We start from the raw sequence: 23,582 nt of genomic DNA on the forward strand, positions 1-23,582 counted from the left end.
AAATCAGCTTGGGCCTTTTCCAACTATTCCAGCCCCAACACCTTCTAATCCAACCCAATAAAAACCCCTCAACCCAAATTCAACATTCCGGACAGCCCAACATTCTTTTTTTTAACACAACCCAAATCAATTCCCAGGCCCAAACAATTAATTCAACCCACCAAACTAAATCTGACCCAACCTCTTTGACCCGTTTCGACCGACCCAACCCACTAAAACCCATAACCCGACCCATTTCCCCATCTCTCCTCTTTCTTCTTCACGCTCTTCCCAGAAAGGGAGGCACGCCAAGAACACCAGAAAAAACGCAGAATGAACAGCTCCCATAAATGGAAACTTCCCCCCACGCTCTCTCCCCCTCGCGTCTCTCCCCGCACAGCCTCCCCTCTCTCACCCCTCTTGCTGCGTCTCCTCACGCGTCCTTCTCTCCCTTTCTCTCACCCTTCGCGCTCGTACGAGCTCTGTGCGCAGCAACAGACGCCTCGCAGCAGGGCAGGCTGGATATCGCAGCTTTGCCAGACACGCCTTTCGTCCTTGCAGCGCGAGATCGCGCCACGTTGCCTCGCAAGGACGCCCATTTGATCTGAGTCGTCCACCTCGTCACTGTTCCGTTGGAATGAGACGAATTCGGAGCATCAAGACAGCATATTCCCTTAGTTTTGGGGGGAATTTTTCGAAAATTTTCAAATTCAGAAATGGGCCTGAGGTGGGTTTGGTTCCAGCCCTTTTACCTTCAAGAACCCTAATCTCCTCTATAAATACCCCCTCCGAAAAACGTCGTAGGGGTTGGAGTTTTTCTTGAATTCGAAATCGTTGAAAATTGGGAGGGTTGAGATTCTCTGTTGGGTTTTCTTTGTTTCATACTGGGATCATAGCGAAGTCCCTTCCTTTTTTTTTTAGAAATTTTGGCTGTTCTAAGTTCATATTATATAACAAAACAAGAGTCTCGTTTCTCCTTTCTGGAATTTCCCCATCGAGGCTCCGAATCCGGAGGTATTTAGATTTACATAGTCTCCTTGTATTCCATCGCCCTTGGGTTGCTCGTTGGAGTTCTTAAGCTCGCATTGTGGTGAAAGTTGCCGTTGAGGTTGCTGCTCGTAGCTGTTCCAGTTTGCCGCCCCTATAAAGGTAACATTCGTTTCGACTCTCGATTTTTAGTTGTATCTGTTGTTTACACTTCGTTGTTTAGGTTGGTTTTAGCTGTTGTTGACTCGATGTAGTGCAGAAACTGTTTGAAATTTATGGTTATGTTGTTCTGTTGCTTACTGTTTTCCCTTTCCGAACACTCCTCGTGCATGTTGTTTTTGACGTGATGATTCCTTGCTGTGACTGGAGCTTCTTTCGAGTTAATAGTTGAAACCGTTATGTATAATGTTGCTCATTCAGTATGCTGGTCCTCTTTTTATTTCTTTTTCTTTGTCAAGCATGTTAAATGTTCGAGTGTTGAGTATGTATGGTTTGTTCGCAGTAAGTGTAGAAGGTATACATGTTGGCTTTGTTTGAGTTCGAGTCACATCGCATATCGGGGTTTGTTTCGTTGCGAATCGTCTGTCTTGCATAGCTCATATGAGGCTTAACCGAAAAGGTCGATTATATTAGTGTTGTGAGCTGCATTTTTGCTTATTGATTAGCTGAAGTTAAATGATGAAATCTGTTTCAAGTCCATGTTCTCCGGCTGCCACTTCTTTTGTTCTTTTTGTTTGAAGGCTCTTGACGTTTCTCATCCCAAATTCATGATCCCGTTTTAGTGATATCCCCATCGACAGGCTAGGGAAGTTATAGTTCAATCATGAAGCTGGAAATCATTTTCCATAGACCTTTTTTTACTACTAATCTGACCTATGAGTTGTTTATCACTTTCATCATTTGATATTGAAACATCATGATGTATTTGTTGTTTACGCGCATATTTGGTGGCTTTTACTTAATAAAATTGGTCGTTTGGTCACATAGGCGGACTCATCTTCCCTGGATGATGGAATGTCCGTTTATGATGGCTACGTTATTCTCTTTTCTTCTATATGTTTCGTGTTCCTGATTGCCTTCTAGTTCGGTTGTCGAACATCCGAATGGTCGTAGTTTTTTGTTAGTTTATTCGGAATTTGTAATGTTGAGTAAATATCACCTTCTTAGCTCTCTCATCACCAGTTTATAGACCTAAGCAAGCTATCAGTGTCTCAAACTTACCTATCGATACATTTTGCTATTATGAAAGTGTAGTGGAGGCGTACATCTATGCATATGATGGTTGTTTCAGTGTATATGTGCACCGTATGTTCCTGTTGTTGTTTATTTGTTGCGATCTCTATTTCACGTCTTAGTTCTGAGAATTGAATTGGAACCTCTTGTTTCCTCTAACTCAATTACACATATTTCCGCTTTATCCCCGTCTTATTCAAGATGTTTGTTAATGGTTCTTTATGCATATGCTAATCCATCGTCATCTTATTGCATGTGAAATCACTCGCGAGTCCCTATGGACTTCATTTCTAGCTTGCACATCCTTGTTGAACCGTAAAGGCTCAAAATTTCATCGAGTCAAGGCAACGGGTGGAATCCGGAATTTCGTGGAGATTGAAGAAGAGCCAAAGCGCATTAGAAGATTCCTTCATTTTTACATTTTGTGTTATTATTTTTTTTGTAACGGGCATAAGCCATCCTGTCGTTTTTTTTTACTTTCTTACTTATTTGTATGTTTAGACTAGGACAGGTACAAGATGGGTCGAAACCCAAAAAACAGGTGGGTCCAAAACTCGGTCAAGGCGAACAGAACCCGAGTTTGGACCCAAATCTCTCTCTCTCTCTCTCTCTCTTTGCTATTGTTTATATTTTGCTTTGAATACCTTTTAGTCTAGGATTGGAAACTCCAAACCCCGCCGAGACGCTTTTCTATTTTACTAAATTTAAAACTAAGCCTTAAAAGCGATAAAAATTTCAACTTGTAAATTTGTCTAAATGAAGCTTTAATAAGTTCAACTTCAATTCGCAAAGGTTAAAACAAAAAATAGTCAAATAGGTTAATCGTCGGAAAACCGTAAGTTAGCGGAGTGTCTCAGGTGCCTTACACCTTCCTAAGACACTAATAAGAATCCCGAACCCCCTAAAATATTTTCAAAATAATTTTTCTGTTTAAGTTATTTGAGAATGAGTTTTCTTGATTTTTCTTTAAAAATTAAGTGGCGACTCCTAAAGTTGAAAATACCTCGAAAATAAAATGAACTCTTTTCGAAAATCATTTTTTTTCGATAAAACAGAAATGGCGACTCCGCTGGGGAGTTTGGAGGATTCTAACCTTAGGATNACGAACTCTTTTCGAAAATCATTTTTTTTCGATAAAACAGTAAGTTGGCTTAAGACATTGTTCAAAAGTCACGGATAATAAATTTAGCATTGTGAATTCACGTACTTTAATTAGCTTGTCCGAGTTGTGGCAATGATGATTGATTCATGTACAAACAACCTTCTGTAAGAGCAGAATACGACAACACAAATGATACAAGCCATAGATTATTGTGTTGATGTTGAGCACATGTTTCCAGTCTTCTCGAAGAATGTTGTGTAAATTCACACGGCATAAGGCCCTTGAGGAAAGGGATCCTTACTCAGGCATGACAATGAAGTAGGGTGAAGCGGTGGCGCGGCGAGTAAGAACCTTAGCAAAGATTTTTCAATAGTCAAAGCTCGAATTTGAAATCGGTTAAGCAATATATATTACATTATGTTGAATAATATATTGAGGCTTTGAAGCTTCATCAACTACTTCCTCTTGAGATTGCATTCCAACTTGTTCAATAAAAAAATTAAAAGTCTAAGCAAATAAAATTTTGACACGCCAGACAATAGTTGAAATTAAAGTCATTAGTTTCCTTTAAACTAATGAATAAAAAAATTAAAAGTGTAAGAGAAGCTTCACTTTTCTTAGGATTAAGTACTGCTACAGCCACAAACTCATGCCAGTTGAAGGCACAACATCAACTCTTCTATTTAGATAACCATATACTGCAGTTCTATAACGTTTTGTCCGAAAGAATCCAAAACCCAAAAATCCATCATTTATTGGAGAAACTTCATCATGATCCTTTCTTTTATCCAAACCTTGACATATACAATTCATAGTTGAGCTGAAACCGCGGGAGTCAAAATAGTAAGCAGATTATCCATTTCCAATTTCTTATGGTCTCCTAAGCAAAAGTAAAACTGAACATCAACAACAAATCCAAACAATAATTCAAAAAAACTTTAAAGATGTCAATTTCAAATTGAGCCAGAAAATTGAGTTTCAGAGCAAAATAACCCATGGCAATATGAGTTAAGTCAATATTCGGGTGGTAAACCTGCAAAATCCGAGTTTCCAGAGCTAATGATAAAACAATTGGAATCTAAATTCATTCTTCAAGAAATTGAAAGAGAATCGAAAGGAAAAAAGCTATAAACCATTACCCACCTTAGTCTTGCACTTGACCTTTGGAGCCTCAGGAGGATAAATAGAAGAAATGATGAAAGAGAAGACAAAAGTTCCACCCCTGAATACGAACAAATAATACAATGTACGTTATCAGCAGCGAGGAAAGCTAACTTGAAGTGCACCAATTTTCCATAAAAATACGAAAGCAGAAAGGCATATCCAAGTCGAAGTAAACTTTTTTCAGGAATATACTTCATTAAAGAGAGAGAATAGTTTCAGCAGAACTACTTACACATAATATCCTTCATCAGGACGAATGGTGACTTCAAAGTTCATGAGGTCATCTTTTCCGTTAGGGAATGATATGCTACACGTTTCAGGTAGATTTAGTTCACTGATATCTACAGGAAACAAAAAAAACGTTAAGGCCATCTTCATTGGTGTGGAAAAAAATAGAAGACAAATAAATAGTCGGAGAAAAGAACCACTCAGAACAAAGAAATATAAATGAATCTCTTTTGTATAGATTCTTTATTATAAAGGGAAACATTCTATGATGAATCCGAGAATGAGGCAATGAAGGAAGGAACTGATACAATCATTCATGAACTACCGTCAAAAAGTTCATCAATCAAAACAAAGACGAAGAGAATCCCTTCACTAGAAATTGCTTTGCATCAAGCAACCACAATCTTCACTTTTAACTTTCAATATATGTGAGTCATATGCAGTTAGCTGTCACATATAGAGGTTCAAGTAAAATCAATCTTCAACAGTGGATGGTCAAACATAACACAATTTTCTCCTATATACGAGTAAAAGGAGTCAACAAAGAAATGACAATGTATACATCATATCTCTACAGCAGGGGGGGGGGGCACTACATGTTTCACAGCCTTCTGGTCTCCATTTACACTAATCCTCCTCCAATGGGCCAACATCCCACTTCTCACCTTCACTGTCACAAAGAACCACCTTAAGAGGGATTTACTTCGACACACACGTTGGATTCTAGCAATGCACAACATGGGCCTGTACACTTGTAGTTGTACCAGGTGGGCAAACTGTTTGTGAAATACCTGAGATCAACAACAGCCATCCCCTCCAGTAAAGTAGTACATTTTCTAAAAAAAATTACTTTTATTTTTATCAGGAAGCACTACATGCTCTATTGCCATTTTTTCAGCCTACCACAGTGATATCAAAAGCGAAAAGCATAAAAATTCTCTAAGGTCTGTTGGGACTTGGGGCTTTAAGTGCAAAGCACAAGTAAAGTGTGAGCTTTAATGAAAAACGGAACAGTGGAGAAAAAGTATTGAAGATATTGATGTCAGTATAATGAAATCCAGAAAGGAAAACGAAAGAGAAAGACTACTCGTGATATTGTTCTATATATCAAATAATTGTATTATACAAACACCAACAAATGATAGCATTAACCATAGTCATGAATTTGAAAAAATGTGGTGCAAATGTAACAGGTTCAAGGAGGCATGAGAAAGATTCAAAGCACTAATATCCGTGTAAACACGGGCCCAACGTTGTTAATTTTTTCTCATTTTCATATCATACTTATCTTCATTAATTAATTTTATCTTATACTATCTTAATATTTTATTGTAAATATAATAATAAAGTTTTGATATAAATATGATTGTAATGAGAGAGTACTATAAACAGAAAAATCAAATAATGATGAGATTGTTTAAACGGAAAAGGATAAAAATGTCCTTAAATTATGTGAAATTAATGAAAATGTCTTTCTTTTATAGTTCGACTCAAAAATATTTTTATCGTTAATATTAAAGAGGTATCATCAATTGGTTCAAACATAAATTAATGTGTTAACAAAGTCTGAGAATCTAAACAAGACTATCCTCCATCTTAAACGGCAAATAGTTAAACCAAACACTCTTATATAAAACTTAATGACATCAACATTTTAGTGATGTTATTAGGGAAATTCCAGAATAACATTTACCTAAAACCAGGGGAATCAGAAGGTAACAAGCCAGGTTCACTGGCAAGTCTATGGGGTGTGTGTGTGTGTGTGTGTGTGTGTGTATATATATATATATATATATATATATATTAGACACTAAAACAGAATGAGACACACGAGAGGTATGTATTAGAGTGTGATAATACTATCGTTATCTCTAGTATGAACAATAAACCAATAATTTGTGGAATTTCAGCCCACTCAAAAATCAAGAAATGCCTAATCAACATTAAGTGTAAGATCATAATTTCACTTATACCAGCTACCAATAGTTTCTTACTTTGTCTATGATAGACATTTTTCTGTTATTTTTCTACTTATCTTTCTCATTATCAGTAACAAGACAACAACTTTCTATCCTTGAACTCTTCAGACAAACCCAAATCTTCTATCAATCAAAATGGAACAGAACAGAGTGGCTGGACAGCTACTATCGAAGGAGATAAAATGAGGAATGAGAGAGAAAGAAATCACAACGACGGATGAAAAAAGAATATACCTGTAGCTGAAGCCTTGATTGTAATAACTGCAAATCGTTAACTTCACCCTGCACGCAAAATAATTGTAGAATGAATTTAGTATTTTTTGCAATTTGTACCTATCAAATAATCTGTTACACTAATAGCACACTTGTTTTCCTTGTTACCAGCATGAAAAAAGATTGTCCAAGGTTCAAATGCAATGTATTATACACGGGATAGATTGGATTGGATTCTATGTGAAAAATAGCATGTGAGCACCTTTAAGTAAAATGAGTCGTGCATACTATAGAAGTAATAGTAGCAGTTTGATGTGTCTTCTGCAATAGAAGTTTGGAAGCCTTTTCCATGGCTAAGAAATATGCTAATCTATTCTTACTTTTCTCTGACCAGAAGTGTGAGTCCTTAAGTTTTTACTTGGCTGAATAGATCCAAGCTTTTGAGAAAGATACTGAAACATTGAGGGATAAATGTCTAAAATTTTATAAAGGATGCCGAAAGTACAAGTAAGTCTCTTCATCTTGCTCTTTCTACTTGTCTTCATATTTTATGTTTCACGGAACACTTTATTATTAAATCATTCCATGTAAAGAGGGATCAACAGAGAAAGAGCACAACAATTGGTTTCAATACACTCTTTTCCTACATAACAAACAACACTCCATGCAAATGAGATAAGATTTCAAAGAAGAAATGACAGTAAAGAGCTCTTACAAAAGTTCGAGAGAAAGGGACTATCAAGAGAAACATCTCTGAGTATTAGAACAATCAATAACGTAAGAAACGACAACATGTAAGGGTAAGTTTGCAATACTCACAAGAAGTTTCTTCCACTCTCTCGCTTAGAAGCAAGGTAGTAATTATGTCCTTCATCTCGATGGTTAGTTACCATCACCTTCCTATGTGCTTCCCTCACTCTATCTGCTTCAGTGCTTTGCTCGTTGAAGATATTGATGTCAGTATAATGAAATCCAGAAAGGAAAACGAAAAAGAAAGACTACTCGTGATATTGTTCTTATATATTAAATATAATTGTATTATACAAACACCAACAAATGATAGCATTAACCATAGTCATGAATGTGGAAAAATGTGGTGCAAATCTAACAGGTTCAAGGAGGCATGAGAAAGATTCAAAGCAGTAATATTGTTGTATAAGAGTTGAAACATGTGTATACTATACCCTCTAAACAGGTGGTGCCTATGGAGGGTGTAGTATATGCAAACCTTACTATTACCTTTTGCGCATTCTCGCAGTGGGAGGTCTGACCTTGAATGATTGTCATGCCTGAACTTCATATCTTCAAACATATGGAGCAGGAACTATAACCACTTCTGCTATTAATGGCGCAGCCTGAAGCAAAAATTAAAATAACATAAATTTCAAGAATAATCAACACCATTGATTCAATTTTTTGCGGTCGAAAAATCGAACATCAACAAGAAACTCAAATAAAGAAAGAAGCAAATTTGAACACACCCAAGTAAATTTTGTCAACAGAAGATAAAATTAATAACAACTAATTCCAAATACGTTTTTGTTGAAGAACAATACTTTTTTTTACAAATACAAAAAGAGAGTTACTACTAATAAAACATATATAAAAAATTTAACATTTAACCCCTAAATTAACCTATTTTTACTAAATTCACCCCAAACCCAAAAAGCTGAACCCTCTTTTGATCCTTTTTCCAATCTTTTAGATATTAGCAAAAAAGGACCTACAAAAGTCTAGTAACTGACACATTTAGTCCAAAAAAAAGTTGCGATTAGTCTATAGCACAAAAAGATAAGGATTAAAACATCCACATCTCTACTGTTTCTCATCTTCTTCGGCGACTTTCTCTTCGCCGTCATCGGCGGTCACCGGCTGTAAAAGCAACGCCGTGAACGGCATATGCCGATACGCATTGCCGGAAAATTCTAACGACGGTTGGCACAAATCAAGCCGACAATTTGGCTGCGATTGTGGAGTCATAGAGAAAAATCCACCACCTACCGGAAATCCAGAAACAGGCGTAGCTCGTGTTAACGGAGCTAAAACCGACGGTTGTGACTGAGACAACGGTATGTTCTCCGACGTCGTAGTGACTTGAGTCGCCGGAAGCGTACATGTTCCTGTAGCAGCGATGATTGCTGGTTCAGCGTTACGGAGAAGCCACTCTATCGTTTCTCCGTCAGTCCTATGACCTAGCTCCTTCGTCAATTGAAAAACATGCGCCGCGCATAACGCCGGCATCCTTACGCGCCATCCTCTACCATTGACTTTTGTATGCCTGTCTTTGCTAGATGAAACGGATAACGCATCCTTCTTCTTCGTCGGAACGACTGCGAGCGTAGTTTTGCCATTTGTTTCTGAGTTAACATTAACATGGAGAATGTTGAAGAAGAGTGCACAGATGGTGGAGTATAATGAAGTGATATAACATAGGAGGAAGACACGTTTTCACCGGGAACTGAAAAGACAAAATTTATGACACATGAAAAAGACACGTAATTACATTTAGAACTGAAAAGACAAAAATGCCCTTGAAAGCATGAAACAGGCATGTTGAAACAAGCCTTTTCTAATATAAGAGTAAAGTAAAGTAATATGTGGAAAGTCAAGCAAAAGTTGAGAGGGAGAAAAATAATGTAGGGTAAGTAGTGCTAATAATTTTCTGTAAATATATGTGGCACATTGTAGTACGTGATAATCATATCGTGTATAGAATAATCTAATACAACAATTATTAATTTTTTGATGTGATCATGCTAGTATGCATTTCCTTGAAACTTAGTAGTCTAAGCAATTATAAGTATATATAAAAATCATTGCAAATAGTTTTCATATTAGTCCAGTTATAATTTAGTGAATCTCTTCGTATTTTAAAATATTCATATGATATAATAATTAATATCAAATTAAAGAGTATATTTGAAAAACTTAATTATTATAAGATTATATAATAATATAAAAAAGAAGACTAAAACTAAAAATAAAAAATATGAAAGGATGTCCAAATTCATGGATAAAAGATAATAAAGTAATTGTAATTATTATTATATTTGTTAAGACGACACATAACTTTTAGACAACTTATTTTAATAAGAAATTGTTAATGTGAAACTGTTTAATAATTTAGAGAAATTCTTGGTTTGAATTAATTTCGAAAAAATAGTGTCTTCAACTATGTTGTCACCTTTCAATTATAGGAAATAAATTTTTGGAACACGTTTTAACAAAGCAAACATTAAATTTATTTTTTGAATTTATAAAGGATTATTTCATGTGGATATAATTTTTTTGGAAAAAACTTATCAGTATATGCTTATTTGTACAGAACATTATTCAATAAATTATCAATAATATAAATATTTTTAATTTTGTTATATTGTTGAGTGAACAAAATTTAAACTTAACAATTTCAAAAATACCATTAGTAAAAATGGAAAATAGTATTACACTACTTTGGTTGATTATTTTTCTAACTAATTACGCTAAAATATATCTTCTTTTGAAGTGTAGAAATGCTAAAAGAAATATTTTCAAAATTCAAATCAAAGGTGAAAGTCAATTAAAAGGTGATAATCAATGCTAGATTCAGATGATTGTTATTTAATATTTTGTAAAATATTATATTTATTGTATTATACTATATTATTTTGAAAAATGTAATATTTGAACACATTCTATTATTTTTATCATTACATAATATGGAATATTTATTGAAGAAAAACCTTATATTATTGTTTAAAAATATACCGATAAAGTTATTATAAAAATGTTATAGGATAAAGAAGAAAATAAAGTTATCAAGTAATAAGGAAGGTAAAATGAAAGGGGCAATAACCACTAGTCCGGAGCCTAAAGGTGAAAAATGTTTTAAAAAAATTTAAAACGCTATATGAAACTTTTTTTTTTTAGCCAAAAGGGTAATTCATAAATATTAGTTAACAAAATTTGATTAATGTTCAAGTCAAACTTATTAGACTTAAATAAAATTCAAAATATATTTGGGTCAATTCATAAATCTGTTCACAAGACGAGTCCAACCCATGTTCTTCAATTCCAATGTCCTTTAAAATTATTTGAACCAAAATAACCCCTAGCCCGTAGCTAACACTTATAAGTCTAGAAAAAAACATATAAATACATAGAGAATCCTTGCTCTTCAGTGGTGATCGGGCAAGTCTTCTATTTACAAAGAAGTCTTCGTCTCCAAGTGTTGAGTCATGTCATAACTATATCATCAAATCAAGATCAAAGTAAATTAAAACTCTTGAGTTGATAACCGTGAAGAGAAGAATCAAGGGATCGCATCTATTTTCTTAGATTTCATAAAGATCGTATCATTTGCACAAATCATTCAGATATAAATATTATTATTATTTGCTTGCTATTTTCATTCTTAATTGTTGTTTTTCATAAACGAAATTTAGTCGCAAACAGATAAATTTCGTTATTTCATGGACTAAAATATTCATGAAATTGTTTCCTAAGGAGTTAAGAAAATGATAATCAACTCAGTTATTACAAATTAAACTACATTTACTATGAGAAGTTACCTTAGACAATAGGCATATCAATGATTGCATATGATTTCTTGCAACTGAATCTCCAACAAAGGCCAATGATTTTCCCCTAACAATTTCAAGAAATTGATGTGCATCAAATATTGGTAGTTCACATCCATCAGGAAGAAATCAGTATCAGGTCTACCATAAACTACAAAACGAAACGGCAAATTACATGGGGATTTTCCTGGGGATTACTATGAAAATCCGTAGAAAACTTATTTTCCTGGAAATTTTCATACTAATTTCCAAAAAATCTCCATGTAATTCACAGTTTTCTTGTAGTGATATTTGTACAATTTTGATGTTCTTGAATTGCAAAACATGTCATATCATATTTTTTATTTGTATAATATGGAGTTTCTTGATTTTCTACCCATTCACCTGAAAATAAATTGCAATAATGTTTTTCAGTACTACTATATGATACTTGTGACACCAATCTTTCTAAGAGTTTTTTCTCAGAATTATAATAAGGATAGTAAATTGGGAGAGTTATTAACTCGTAGCTATCATTTTTACTTGTCTACTTTGAATTTTACACATTCTTTCAAAAATAATAATTAATATGATTATTTAGGAATCAGAGTATATATCTATATTAATTACATACAGTTTTAGCTCTTGAAAAATAATTGAAGGAACAAGTAATTAATATCGAAAATAAAACAACAAAATTAAATAATAATTGAAGGAACAAGTAATTAATATTGTGAGTAAACATTGAAAAATTAAAGAATAAGTGTATGTTGATATGTTAAAAGTGAATGGAGTAAGTCATTTGTTTGGCATATTTAGACATTTTCACAAAATTTAAGAGAACATAAGAATTACTTAAAATTTGTAGTCTTTTACAATTCATTTTGTTTAGTTATAAAAGTTTCTTACTAATATAAAATATTGTAAGTTCTGTTCAGTGTTGACCATGGTGCTGGATGGTGTATTCTCAAAATATAAAGTACATGTATAATTAATCAATGTTTAATTAACGTATTTGATTTCATACAATGATTATATGTCAATTTTACATAGTATTCATTGAGATTTACATTTGAACATGCACAATGAACTTAGCTTAATGAATAAGTAGTATGATCAAATGGATAACATTTAGTTGGTTCCAAAGATATTGTATCGTCTTGCATCTCGTTGAACCAAAGTCCATTTTCGCATATTTGAGTCAACCTCATCATTTATCCATGAAGAAAAGGAAACTAAAATGTGGTGAAAAGGAGCTTATATACAGATGTTATACACTGATATACAGATCAAGAATGGGCCAATGTTCATGAATTTTAGCAGATCTTCAAGTGGGCCGAAATTGGTACTCAAACCCAAACTCCCGGACAGTAGCAGTTTTGGGCAAGAAGCCCAAGTTCATTTCTCTATTTAATTTGTTGAAAAAATTAGTAAAGTAGTCACAATTCCTAATTTAATTAGTAAAAACATCTACTAATTCTCTAAAGATGAACCAATATGCTGATTTACTTTACGATGGTTTTATTTATCAACTCTTGTTCTCTTTTCATTTCTTAATCAACATTTTGGTGAAGTCTTATTTATTCGTGATTTATTAAGTTGTTTTAAGTTAGCTCTTTTTCCAAATGTATCAAATGCTTTCTTTACTTTAAATATTTTTTTCAAAGTTAGTTAAATGACCTTAGTCAATACGACGGATAACTGCATGTTAACAGATATTTTATGTGTTAATTAACACCTTCTTGAAATGGAAATGAGTATCATCACTGATCTTAAACTTTGCATTTTTTTAAAGATATATCTATTAGAATCTTAAACATGAAAATACTTAAACATTTCAAAAATGGGTTTTTCCAAATAAAAAGAAAGTAAAATCACAACATAACAATAACATTAATCCTGAACAACCATAATAAAAATAAAAGTAAAGGTCCAAACACATTAAAACATAAAGAGATGAACTATTATCATTCATGCAAAATACTACCTTTCAACAATTGTAGAAATAAATCATTCCAAACATCAATAGGTTTAGGCAAACACCAATGAACACAATCATTAGGCATTACAATTTTTGGTATTGACACATGACCATATATTTACTAGGATGACCATTTGGTCTCAACAACATTGCTTGTGTTACATCTAACAACTTAAATTTTAACCCTTTTTGTCTCCCTTCTCTTTGAGCAATCTCAAATTCTTGCAATTGAATCTTGTAACACTCTAAGTTAGAATCCTCCAACACCTTCTCATTCCTCCTAAAGGGCATTGTCCTTGGACAATCTCCCCCTTCTTCCCAATTCCCATTCTCAAAATGACCCGGTGAATATATACGTCCTTAAAAATGTCACACCCTTATAATTTTTGAGACTGTTAATGGCACGAAAAGTTGTTTTAAAATGTCATTTGATAGCTAAAAGATGATGTAAAATGGGTAATGTTGGGTTCGATACAATCTACACAACCAACGAGGCAATGATTTAAATAAAGCATGGATGGACGGAAGAACCAAGTGCCTGATGAGATGATCACATAATCGAAATTTTAAATTTTGGTCAACCACAAGATTCATCAGGTTCATCCAAAGATAAATCCACTTGAAATCTCTTTGTTCTTACTAAATTGGGTGACCAAAATAAGGACATGTTGAAGTTGTACTCTCAAATTCACAATCATTGATTTCTTCAGTTGTAATAGGATTCACATGACCAAAATAAGGACATGTTGAAGTTGTACTCTCAAATTCACAATCATTGATTTCTTCAGTTGTAATAGGATTCACAACCTGAACAAAACAAGAGTCTAATTAACTTTTAAATAAGAGATTAATTTAGTAATATCGTCAATCAATCATGGCATATGATATTAAGGGCAGATAAGTTACCTAAAAAGCTAATGCAATATAATCATTTAAGGCAAAAATGACAAATATACCCCTAAATTATCGTAAATGGTATGCAGATATTCTCGGTCATACTTTGGGACAGTCCAGAAACTAGAGCATATATACACTTCACTATAACGGAAGACTAAATAGAGACACGTGACGCAATCTTATTCATCGATCCGATATTTAATAAATGTCAGGTCGGTGGATAAGATTATGACACACGTATGTCCGTTAGTATAAAGGGTATACATATATATGCTTTTGTTTTTGGATGACAGGGGTAGCAATATCCCAAAAATATGACGAAGGGTATCTGCATACTATTTACGATAATTTGAGATATATTTTTCCTTATTCCCATCATTTAATAGAGAATTATTACTTCAAAAAAATTTATTCTATCATTATTTATAACTAATATTAAAAATAATGCAACAATATTTATAGGGTTAACAACAGCAAAGGAACTAATGGGATATATCAGGTTAATTAAGGTCATTCTGACAAGAGCTCTTCTTCTTTTATTAGACATTTTAAATTATTATAATAACCAAAGCTATAAGAAATTCTAACCAATTAACTGCATACCATTTTATTTTTTCAATAATATTTAGGCACATATATAATAATTAAGGTACTGAATTAGTTTGTGATTAAAAAATTAAAATAAAGTTGGAAATTAATTAGACTTGAAGCCACCATAACCTTAATTAAGGAAAGAACTTACGTACCTTCCCTAAACTTCTTCATTTTTAATGTTTCTTGATCCAAGAAAATAAAAATCGTGACTACTTCAACCAAAAATGATTTAAATTAAAAGAAGTATCTCACCTCACTTACGAAAAAGTTCAGATAGGTTCACCATTACTCCATCACTCAATTTAATATCCAGCTATAATTAAGGTGGACATGGTACGATAACTTTTTAAGAAATGTCTATAGGTAGAACTATTAATGACAAAATATAAGCAATGCATTATATAATATAGCTATAGTTTTGACTATTTTAAATAATTCGTGACTAAAAATCACATAATAAGTGTCAACTCTCTTTTCAACTTTACTCTTATACTCCATCTTTATATATAATAGTGTTGCAACTTTAATTCCTAGATATATTTGTTAAATATGATAGTTTAGTAAACTACACATTATATTTATTGATTTCTTAATAAATGTGATTTTTGCTTAGATGACACTTATTTCTTAATGCTCACAGATTTACTTTACTCTTTACGAGATGGAGCATGGAAAATAAGAAAGAAAGCTAATGTAAAAAATTAGTATCAAAACAAATAATGTTAAAACAGAAGTAGTAGTGTATAAGATTATTATGCATTCATTTCTACCCCTAGGTCAAAACTCAAAAGACACTCTAAAAGAGAGATTTTTTATAGCAAAAAGGCAAATAAACGGAGGGAACTTTTTAAAAAAATCATTATTTGTAATATCACATATTTTTCCCTTTCTATATATAAAAAAATCGACCATAATTACTCTTGACGATTCTGAATAATAACTAAAATGAAAAACACAAATAAAAAAAAGATTATTATTTTTTCACTATCAATTTTTTCCCTTCTTTGTAGGGAAATTACCCCCTTTCTGTACCACAACAAACAAACTAACAATTGTGAACAATAATTATATAAAAAAAAAAGTCTTCCTTTAGAAAAAATGGCAAATAAAAAAGATAATAAAATATTATCTATGACTTTCCTCCCTTTTCATAAGTTCAAGTAAGAAATCATTCCACACATCAATTGGGCCTGGTAAACACCAATGAACACAATCATTTGAAAATGTAACATTTGGTTTGGGCCAATGTCCATATTTACTAGGATGACCATCTGGTCTCAACAACATTGCTTGTGTTGCATCAAATAACCTAAATTTCAAATTTCTCATTTTCCCTTCTTTTTGAGCAATTGTAAGTTCTTGCAATTGAATCTTGTAAAACTCCAAGCTATAATCCTCCAACACCTTTTCATTCCTCTTAAATGGGGTTTTCCTAACACAATCTCCTCCTTTATCCCAAACCCCGTCTTCAAAATGAGACGGGGCAAATGTCCTCAGAAATGTCACACCCTTATAATTTTCCAAACTATTAATAGTTCGAAAAGCCGTGTGAAAGGCCTTTTGGTAGCTGAAAAATGATGTCATTTGGGTAACATTGGGTTGCGAGCAGAAAAGGCAGCCAACTAGGGTGTGGTTTAAGTAGAACATAGTTGGACGAGAAAACCAATGACCAGATGAGATGATTACATAATCGAAATCTTGGATTTTGGTGCTCCAAGATTCATCAGGTTCATCTAGATATAAATTAAAAGGTTGATATATGTTATTGGGCTCGGTTTTATTTGCTTTTATCAAATAAGGTGCCCAAAATATGGACATGTTGAAGTTGTATTCTCTATATTCCCAACGTCTATTGTCTTGGTCTGTTGAATTTGAAACATCTATGGGATATACAACCTGAAACCAAAAATTACAACATAGTATTTAATGCATTATTATGATAAGGGTGGATAAACAATAATATAATAACAATAACATATTTTGTGAAATCCCACTAAATGCAGTATGAAGAGGATAGATTGGAAATCTCGAAGAGGTACAAAGACTATTTACGAAAGACCCTCACTCAAGTACATGAAATTCAAGTAAAAGATAAAGAAAATAATGAAGAAAGTATAACCGCTAATAAGAAAAGCAAAAGAAACAATAACAACGACAAAATAATATGATAATCAAAATATAATACATAACCAAAAAGTATAAGGGTGCGATTAGTATTACAATATACACCAACAAGCCTAAACGGCTAAACCTATGCACGACAAGACAAAACTTCACCCCTATACCACTAAATTGAATATGATTTTGTAACATATTGTAATATAATATAGACAAACAAAAAAGGACCACTTTATTATACATCACAAGTAGAGTTGTCAATACATATCAAAATCAAAATCGAATATATATAGAGTTAGCAGTGGACAACTAGTTGATTTGGACATCAACCCTTTACTCCTACCACAACTAATGTAGCCAACAATATGATTTAAAATGGGGGTATTTTTTGTGTTTCCAAATTTTTTGATATGTGATTGTTTTGATAATTATAGTAAGTTGAAAAACCTAACCATTTTTCTTGTATCCATTGTTATTATCGTGTATTCGGGATTTCAAATCTTGACAGGTAGGTATATAGTTAGGTATTAAGAGTCTCATGTTGGTTCACAATGTGAACGATTGTCTCCTTATTTATATGATTTTGGACAATATTCACATTTTATGCGATGACCTATAAATTTGAATTAAGCAACAAGTTCCACTTCATTAGAAGTAACAAACTAAATGTCCATTTCCAACTAAAGGTAATTAGGACAATAAACTTAAAAATTACAAATGACAATTTTTAGTCTAGTAATTAAAAAGTGAAAACGTTAAGAGAACACTTCACCAAAATAATAAGTGAATCATTAATTAGTACGTAGATTATAAGATACTGTTAATTGATTAGGTGTTAATTAGCTAGTGAAGCAGTTGTTAACTTGTTGGTTTGTTCTTAAGCTAATTAAATAGTTATAATATGCTATTTTTTATTTTTAAAATTTCGAGTCAATGTTAGTGGAAAAAACGTGGAAGCTAGAAAGTAAAACGTTCTAGATGACCCAATTGGATCTTTGATTTTTAGAAAAATTAAATAAACGTGTTAGTAATATATAATATTACTAGTGGAAGAAGCATAAAAATGCCTTTTTTCCCCCCAAAATATTCATCAAGAAAAAATTATTTCCAAATCTTACATTAGTATAGACTTTTTATAATCCTTTAAAAACAATTATGTTGTTTTTTCTTTCATAATTGAATTTCTAATTTTTGATTTATTAATGCAAAAAAAAAAAAAAACTAGGATAAATAAATGAAAAGTCAACCAAATCTAGAGTTCACCAAATTTGAATGTAGAGGTGACTTTCTAATTATTTAGACTATTATAAGTATATTTTTTTTATTAAAAGATCCAATCACGTGGAAATTAATTTTAGATCTAATTAACATGAATTAGAATATTATCAAACCCTTTTTACATGTGGAAACTGAAATTATGTCAAAAAAAAATTTAAAGTCAGCGAAGAAGAGTAATTCAAAGATTTATACACACCAAAAAGTGGAATTTATTTAAAAGAAATTCAAAGGGGCGTTTGATTTGTCACTAAATTATTTTTAAAATGCTAATATATACTTAAAAGTAAATCGTAAGTTTCTAAATCACAAATATTTTCATGATTATTTATGTTTACGATAGAAATCTCATTGAAAATTTATGTTTTTTTTTATAATTAAGAATAATGGCGTGCTGACAATTCTAATAACATGATGCAAAAAAAATTCAAGTACTTAGCTAGAATACGTGATTTAAATTAATTCGTGAACAACTTTTGTTAGTACACTATTAACTTTCTTGTACTCCTTATGCCCCAAATTTTTTAGTCGGTCACATAAAAAAATATTAGATTTTTATATTTAAAAACAGTTTGACTTTAAAATTCATTTACACAAGCACTTAATATAATCACACAAAAATACTAAAATAATTTGAGTAAATTCTTTTAAAACAAAAATCTCTTAAATGTTGTAGCAAATAGGAGTACGGAGCCTAAAGGGTACAAAATATTAATAAAAATTCTAAAACGGTATATAAAATTTTATATTAACCAAAACGGCAAAATCGCTGCATCAACAGCGATTTACTTCCCCGGAAAAAGCAAAATCGCTGCAGAGGCAGCGATTTTGCAAAATGTGAATTTTTTTTTTAAAAAAAATGAAATCGCTACCTAGACAGCGATTTTTAAAAAAAGAATTCTTTTTTTTTAAAAATGTGGAAGTCGCTGCCTGGGCAGCGACTTTTATAAAAAAAAAAAATTTGAAATGTGCAAGTCGCCGCCCAGGCAGCGACTTGTATAATTTATTTTTTTTAAATTTTTAATTTTTTTTCTTAAAATAAATGTGGAAACAATGTGGAAATTTTTTTTAAAAAAAATTCTTTTTAAAGCAGCAATTTTATAAGATAAAAAAAAGTTATAATATTCTTTTTATAAAATTGCTACTTTAAATTTTATTTTTTTAAAATAATTATTTGTGGAAAATCGCAGCGATTTTCATATTTTTAAAAAAAATTATAAATTCGCTGAGCGATTTACATATTTTTTAAAAAAAATTATAAATCGCTGCGTAGGCAGCGATTTAAAAAATTTATAATTTTTTTTAAAATATGAAAATCGCTGCGATTTTCCAAAAATATTAACCAATTTATAAATTTATTAAATCGCTGCCTACGCAGCGATTTATAATTTTTTTTAAAAAATATATGTAAATCGCTTCCACAAATAATTTTTTTAAAAAAATAAAATTTAAAGTAGCGATTTTATAAAAAAAACATTATAACTTTTTTTTATCTTATAAAATTGTTGCTTTAAAAAAATCTTTTTTTTTTTTAAATTTCCACATTGTTTCCACATTTTTTTAAAGAAAAAAATTTAAAAATTAAAAAAAAAAAAAAATTATACAAGTCGCTCCCAGGCAGCGACTTTGCATATTTCAAAAATTTTCTTTTCTAAAAGTCGCTGCCTGGGCAGCGACTTCCGCATTTTAAAAAAAAAAATTCTTTTTTTTTAAAAATTGCTGCCTAGGCAGCGATTTTCCTTAAATAAAAAAATTAAAATTTATAAGTCGCTGCCTAGGCAGCGACTTTTTTTTAAAATAAATTAAAATCGCTGCGTAGGTAGCGATTTCATTTTTTTTTAAAAAAAATTCACATTTTGCAAAATCGCTGCCGAGGCAGCGATTTTGCTTTTTTCGGGGAAGTAAATCGCTGTTGATGCAGCGATTTTGCCGTTTTGGTTAATATAAAATTTTATATACCGTTTTAAAATTTTTGTTAATATTTTGTACCCTTTAGGCTCCGTACTCTAGCAAATAGTATCTCACATTATTGAGAATATCAACAATTCATATTATAAAAACTTTTACTCAGACCCTACTTTTGCAATATACGTTTTAGGTGAAGGAAATCCAATTAACCTTTCTTGCCCTCAATTCCACCATTGATTAAAGATCAAAAAAGGATGTTTAACATTAAAAAATCTACATATTAGACCAAACCAAATAGAGGGAATAGTAAATTGATCAGCCGGCCTCCCTTTTTGTTTTTTTTTATCCAGTGTCTGATACTCATATTAAATTCCAATTAAATTCAATTGGAGTAAAGCATTTTCTTGAGTCATAAATTTGAATTCGAGACTCTGATTAAGCATGAAGGAGTACTTATCACTCCGTCACGACCCTCGCTGATAGCCATTCAATTTCACATTGGAGTAAAGCATTTTTTAATAGAGTCATAGATTCGAATTCGAGACTCTGATTAAGCACGAAGGAGTACTTACCACTCCATCAATAGTCTCGCTGGTAGCCGGTCTCACTTACCTACCTCATCATCCCACCCCACACACGCACAAAAACAAAAAAAATACCCTCTACATGACAAAAAGATATTGTTAATGAGAAATTACCTTAGACAATAGGCATATCAATGATTGCATATGATTTCTTGCAACTGAATCTCCAACAAAGGCCAATGATTTTCCCCTAACAAGTTCAAGAAATTGATGTGCATCAAATATAGGCAGCTCACATCCATCAGGCTTCCATTTCCACTTCAAGAAATCAGTATCAGGCCTACCATATTTCATACAATTTTGATGTTCTTGAATTGTAAAACATGTCATATTTGTATAATATGGAGCTTCTTGATTTTCTACCCATTCCCCCGAAAATAAATCACATTTTTCATCAGTACTATTAATAATCCTTGCTTGTTGAGGCGCCACAGAGACATGATCACCATCACTTTTGGTCACGTTAATTTGTTGTGTTGTACTACTACTACTACTACTACTATTACTATTGTTGGATAGGTGTTGTGTGTTAGAATCAGGAAGTGGTACCAATGAAGAAGAAGAAAGAACTTGTGAGAGTTTTTTAGGATGCATAGAAGGATAGTATATAGGGATGAGAGTGAACAAGATGGCGAGGGCGACGAAGGGGGCAATTTTTGTAGCATTTTTCTTTCTTGTTTGTAGTTTACCTAATGAATGATCAAGATCTTGGAAATTCATGGAGAAAGAAAGAGGGAGAGAAGGTTGAAGAAGAAAAGGAGATGTGGACTTGTGAATGAAGAAAAAAGGAACTTTTAAAGTTACTAATATGCTAAATTAAATAAACAAATTATGGCCATGTGTAAAATTAGACTTAAGTAAGACATGAGGAAATTCGTATTGCCGTCCTTCCTTCCTTTATTTTTAAGAAAAACTTACATAAATATACTACAAATAAAAAATATTTATCATTTATAGCAATAAAAAAAATTCACATTAAAAAATAATTGATCATTCACATATAATACAAGTCTTATTAATAGATAATAAATTTATCACACATTTTAATACACTTATAATACAATGTGTCAACTACTTACGAAATAAACATAATATATTTTTAAAATTAATTATAATACATATATATTGTGTACTTAATTCACTTTTAATACATATTGCAGATTTAACATAATATTGCTAGCTATAAATGATAATAAATAAAAAGTATCGCTAAAATCAGTAATTATTTATTAAAAGACATTCATCCAAGTAATTATTCCTATTTTTTTAACTACTAATGTGTGTAGACTGTTTAATATCATCAGAGTGTGTGTATATATTGATTGTATCAAAGAGGAAGAAACATTTCTTCAGTGAAATTACTCTAATAGCATCAAGGAGGAACATGCAATGTTTCAATGAAAAGACTGTGTTTGATATCATCAGAGTATATAGATATTATTAGAGTGTGTATATATATATATATATATATGATGATATCATGGATGAAGAAGCAATGGTCAATGAATAAAACAAGGAACAATTCGGTAAATAGTTTGAACTGTGAATCCAAGGTAAATATATACTTTAACCATTTATATACCTATTTTACAAATTAATTGATCGAACTATACATATGGTTAAGTATTTCCTAATTTTGAAAATTTAGTTATTCAAAAAATTATTGCTTCCTCGTTATTTTGTAAGATATGACAAAATTAAAGGAAAGAGTCATATGAAACGTAGGGCTCACTAAAAAGCACAATCCAAAAGGTGTTGGGCATTCAGATCATGCTCTTTTTTCATCTTTTGGGTTGGACAAAGTCTTTTCCTTCTGCATATTTAAATAGGAAAAATTACTCCTATTATTTCATTATTATTCATCACAAGTAAGAATTAAATATGTATAAAAGAAAGTAAGCATTACTTTCTGTGATGAAACTAAATAGAAATCTCAACTAACAGGGAAGTAAAGGTGGTCCAACTTTATAACCATATAGTTATTCTATAATAATTGGAATTCTGATTCATTAACACTATATTATAATATGTTTTAACTTTGTATCTCAGCCGTAGATCTTCCTAGAGATCTAAATAAAAAGGAAGATTCAAAAGAAGAAAGCAGAATATAATAAAGATAGTATGATTTTTTAGAATATTTATAAATTTGAATTTTTTCTTTTCTGTCTAACCAATCAATTCCTTCAACAAATTTGGGTGAAGATAATGAAAGAGAGAATAATTAACAAAAGAGACAATTGGAGGGATTTTTGTTTTTCAGTGAAGAGCCATCTGGTCGTGGTCCAGTCAGTACATATCACAACTTTATTAAATTGGTTTGATTTAATTTATATATATTGATTGCTTTTATCTATAATTATAGATCATTTCTCATAAATAAAACATGGAAAATAGAGAAATAATTTTCTAAGTTCAATTAAATTGTGTTGATAGTATAAACATTATTCAACTTCCTGATTAAATCTAACTACTCATTCATATTGTATTCCTTTAGTTCACTACTAACAAAAAAAAGTAAGAATGAGTGACAAACAAATTATGTTGCCAAAAAAATCATCATTTTGCTATTAAGTGATAGAATAACGATGAATTTCTCAAATTGGTATTTACTCAACTAGTCGGTTCTTCTTCTACAGGTAACTAACAAAATCTTATGGCGCAAATTACTCACCGAAATGTCAGTTATTAAAAACTTCAAATATATTTATCACTTAACCACATCATATCCGATTGGTCTTTCCCAAAACCACAAAGTTCAATTGCCTCATAAAATTTATTGTATCTCAAAATTCAGGAAAATAT

At 31.6% G+C, this 23,582-nt stretch overlaps 2 protein-coding genes and 2 pseudogenes across 2 annotated transcripts; all 4 read right to left on the bottom strand.

Annotated features, from left to right (window-relative positions):
- Positions 1–3,711: 3,711 nt before the first annotated feature.
- Positions 3,712–8,118, bottom strand: LOC107010009 (annotated as a pseudogene).
- A 273-nt stretch (positions 8,119–8,391) lies between these two features.
- On the bottom strand, positions 8,392–9,566 carry LOC107010010 (transcription factor TCP11-like). The gene has a single exon (XM_015209290.2). It carries the CDS (start codon positions 9,124–9,126, stop codon positions 8,701–8,703), a length of 426 nt encoding a protein of 141 aa, XP_015064776.2. The 5' UTR covers positions 9,127–9,566; the 3' UTR covers positions 8,392–8,700.
- A 3,824-nt stretch (positions 9,567–13,390) lies between these two features.
- Positions 13,391–15,066, bottom strand: LOC114076002 (annotated as a pseudogene).
- Positions 15,067–15,941: 875 nt separating this feature from the next.
- LOC107009304 (protein trichome birefringence-like 19) lies at positions 15,942–21,584 on the bottom strand. The gene is made up of 2 exons (XM_015208614.2): positions 20,895–21,584; positions 15,942–16,791 (listed from the first exon to the last, which is right to left on the bottom strand). Exons 1-2 carry the CDS (start codon positions 21,498–21,500, stop codon positions 16,021–16,023), a joined length of 1,377 nt encoding a protein of 458 aa, XP_015064100.1. The 5' UTR covers positions 21,501–21,584; the 3' UTR covers positions 15,942–16,020.
- Positions 21,585–23,582: the final 1,998 nt, after the last annotated feature.

The sequence above is a fragment of the Solanum pennellii genome, chromosome 2, assembly GCF_001406875.1.
Source record: "Solanum pennellii chromosome 2, SPENNV200".
Taxonomy (NCBI): Eukaryota; Viridiplantae; Streptophyta; class Magnoliopsida; order Solanales; family Solanaceae; genus Solanum; species Solanum pennellii.

What these genes read in the sequence shown, in the direction of transcription:
- LOC107009304 (XM_015208614.2), bottom strand. Translation starts at nt 21,500, where the DNA reads ATGAATTTCCAAGATCTTGATCATTCATTAGGTAAACTACAAACAAGA. An exon ending in TGATATGCCTATTGTCTAAG is followed by an intron (nt 16,792 to 20,894) that starts GTAATTTCTCAT and finishes TTTTGGTTTCAG; the next exon opens with GTTGTATATCCCATAGATGT.
- LOC107010010 (XM_015209290.2), bottom strand. Translation starts at nt 9,126, where the DNA reads ATGCCGGCGTTATGCGCGGCGCATGTTTTTCAATTGACGAAGGAGCTA.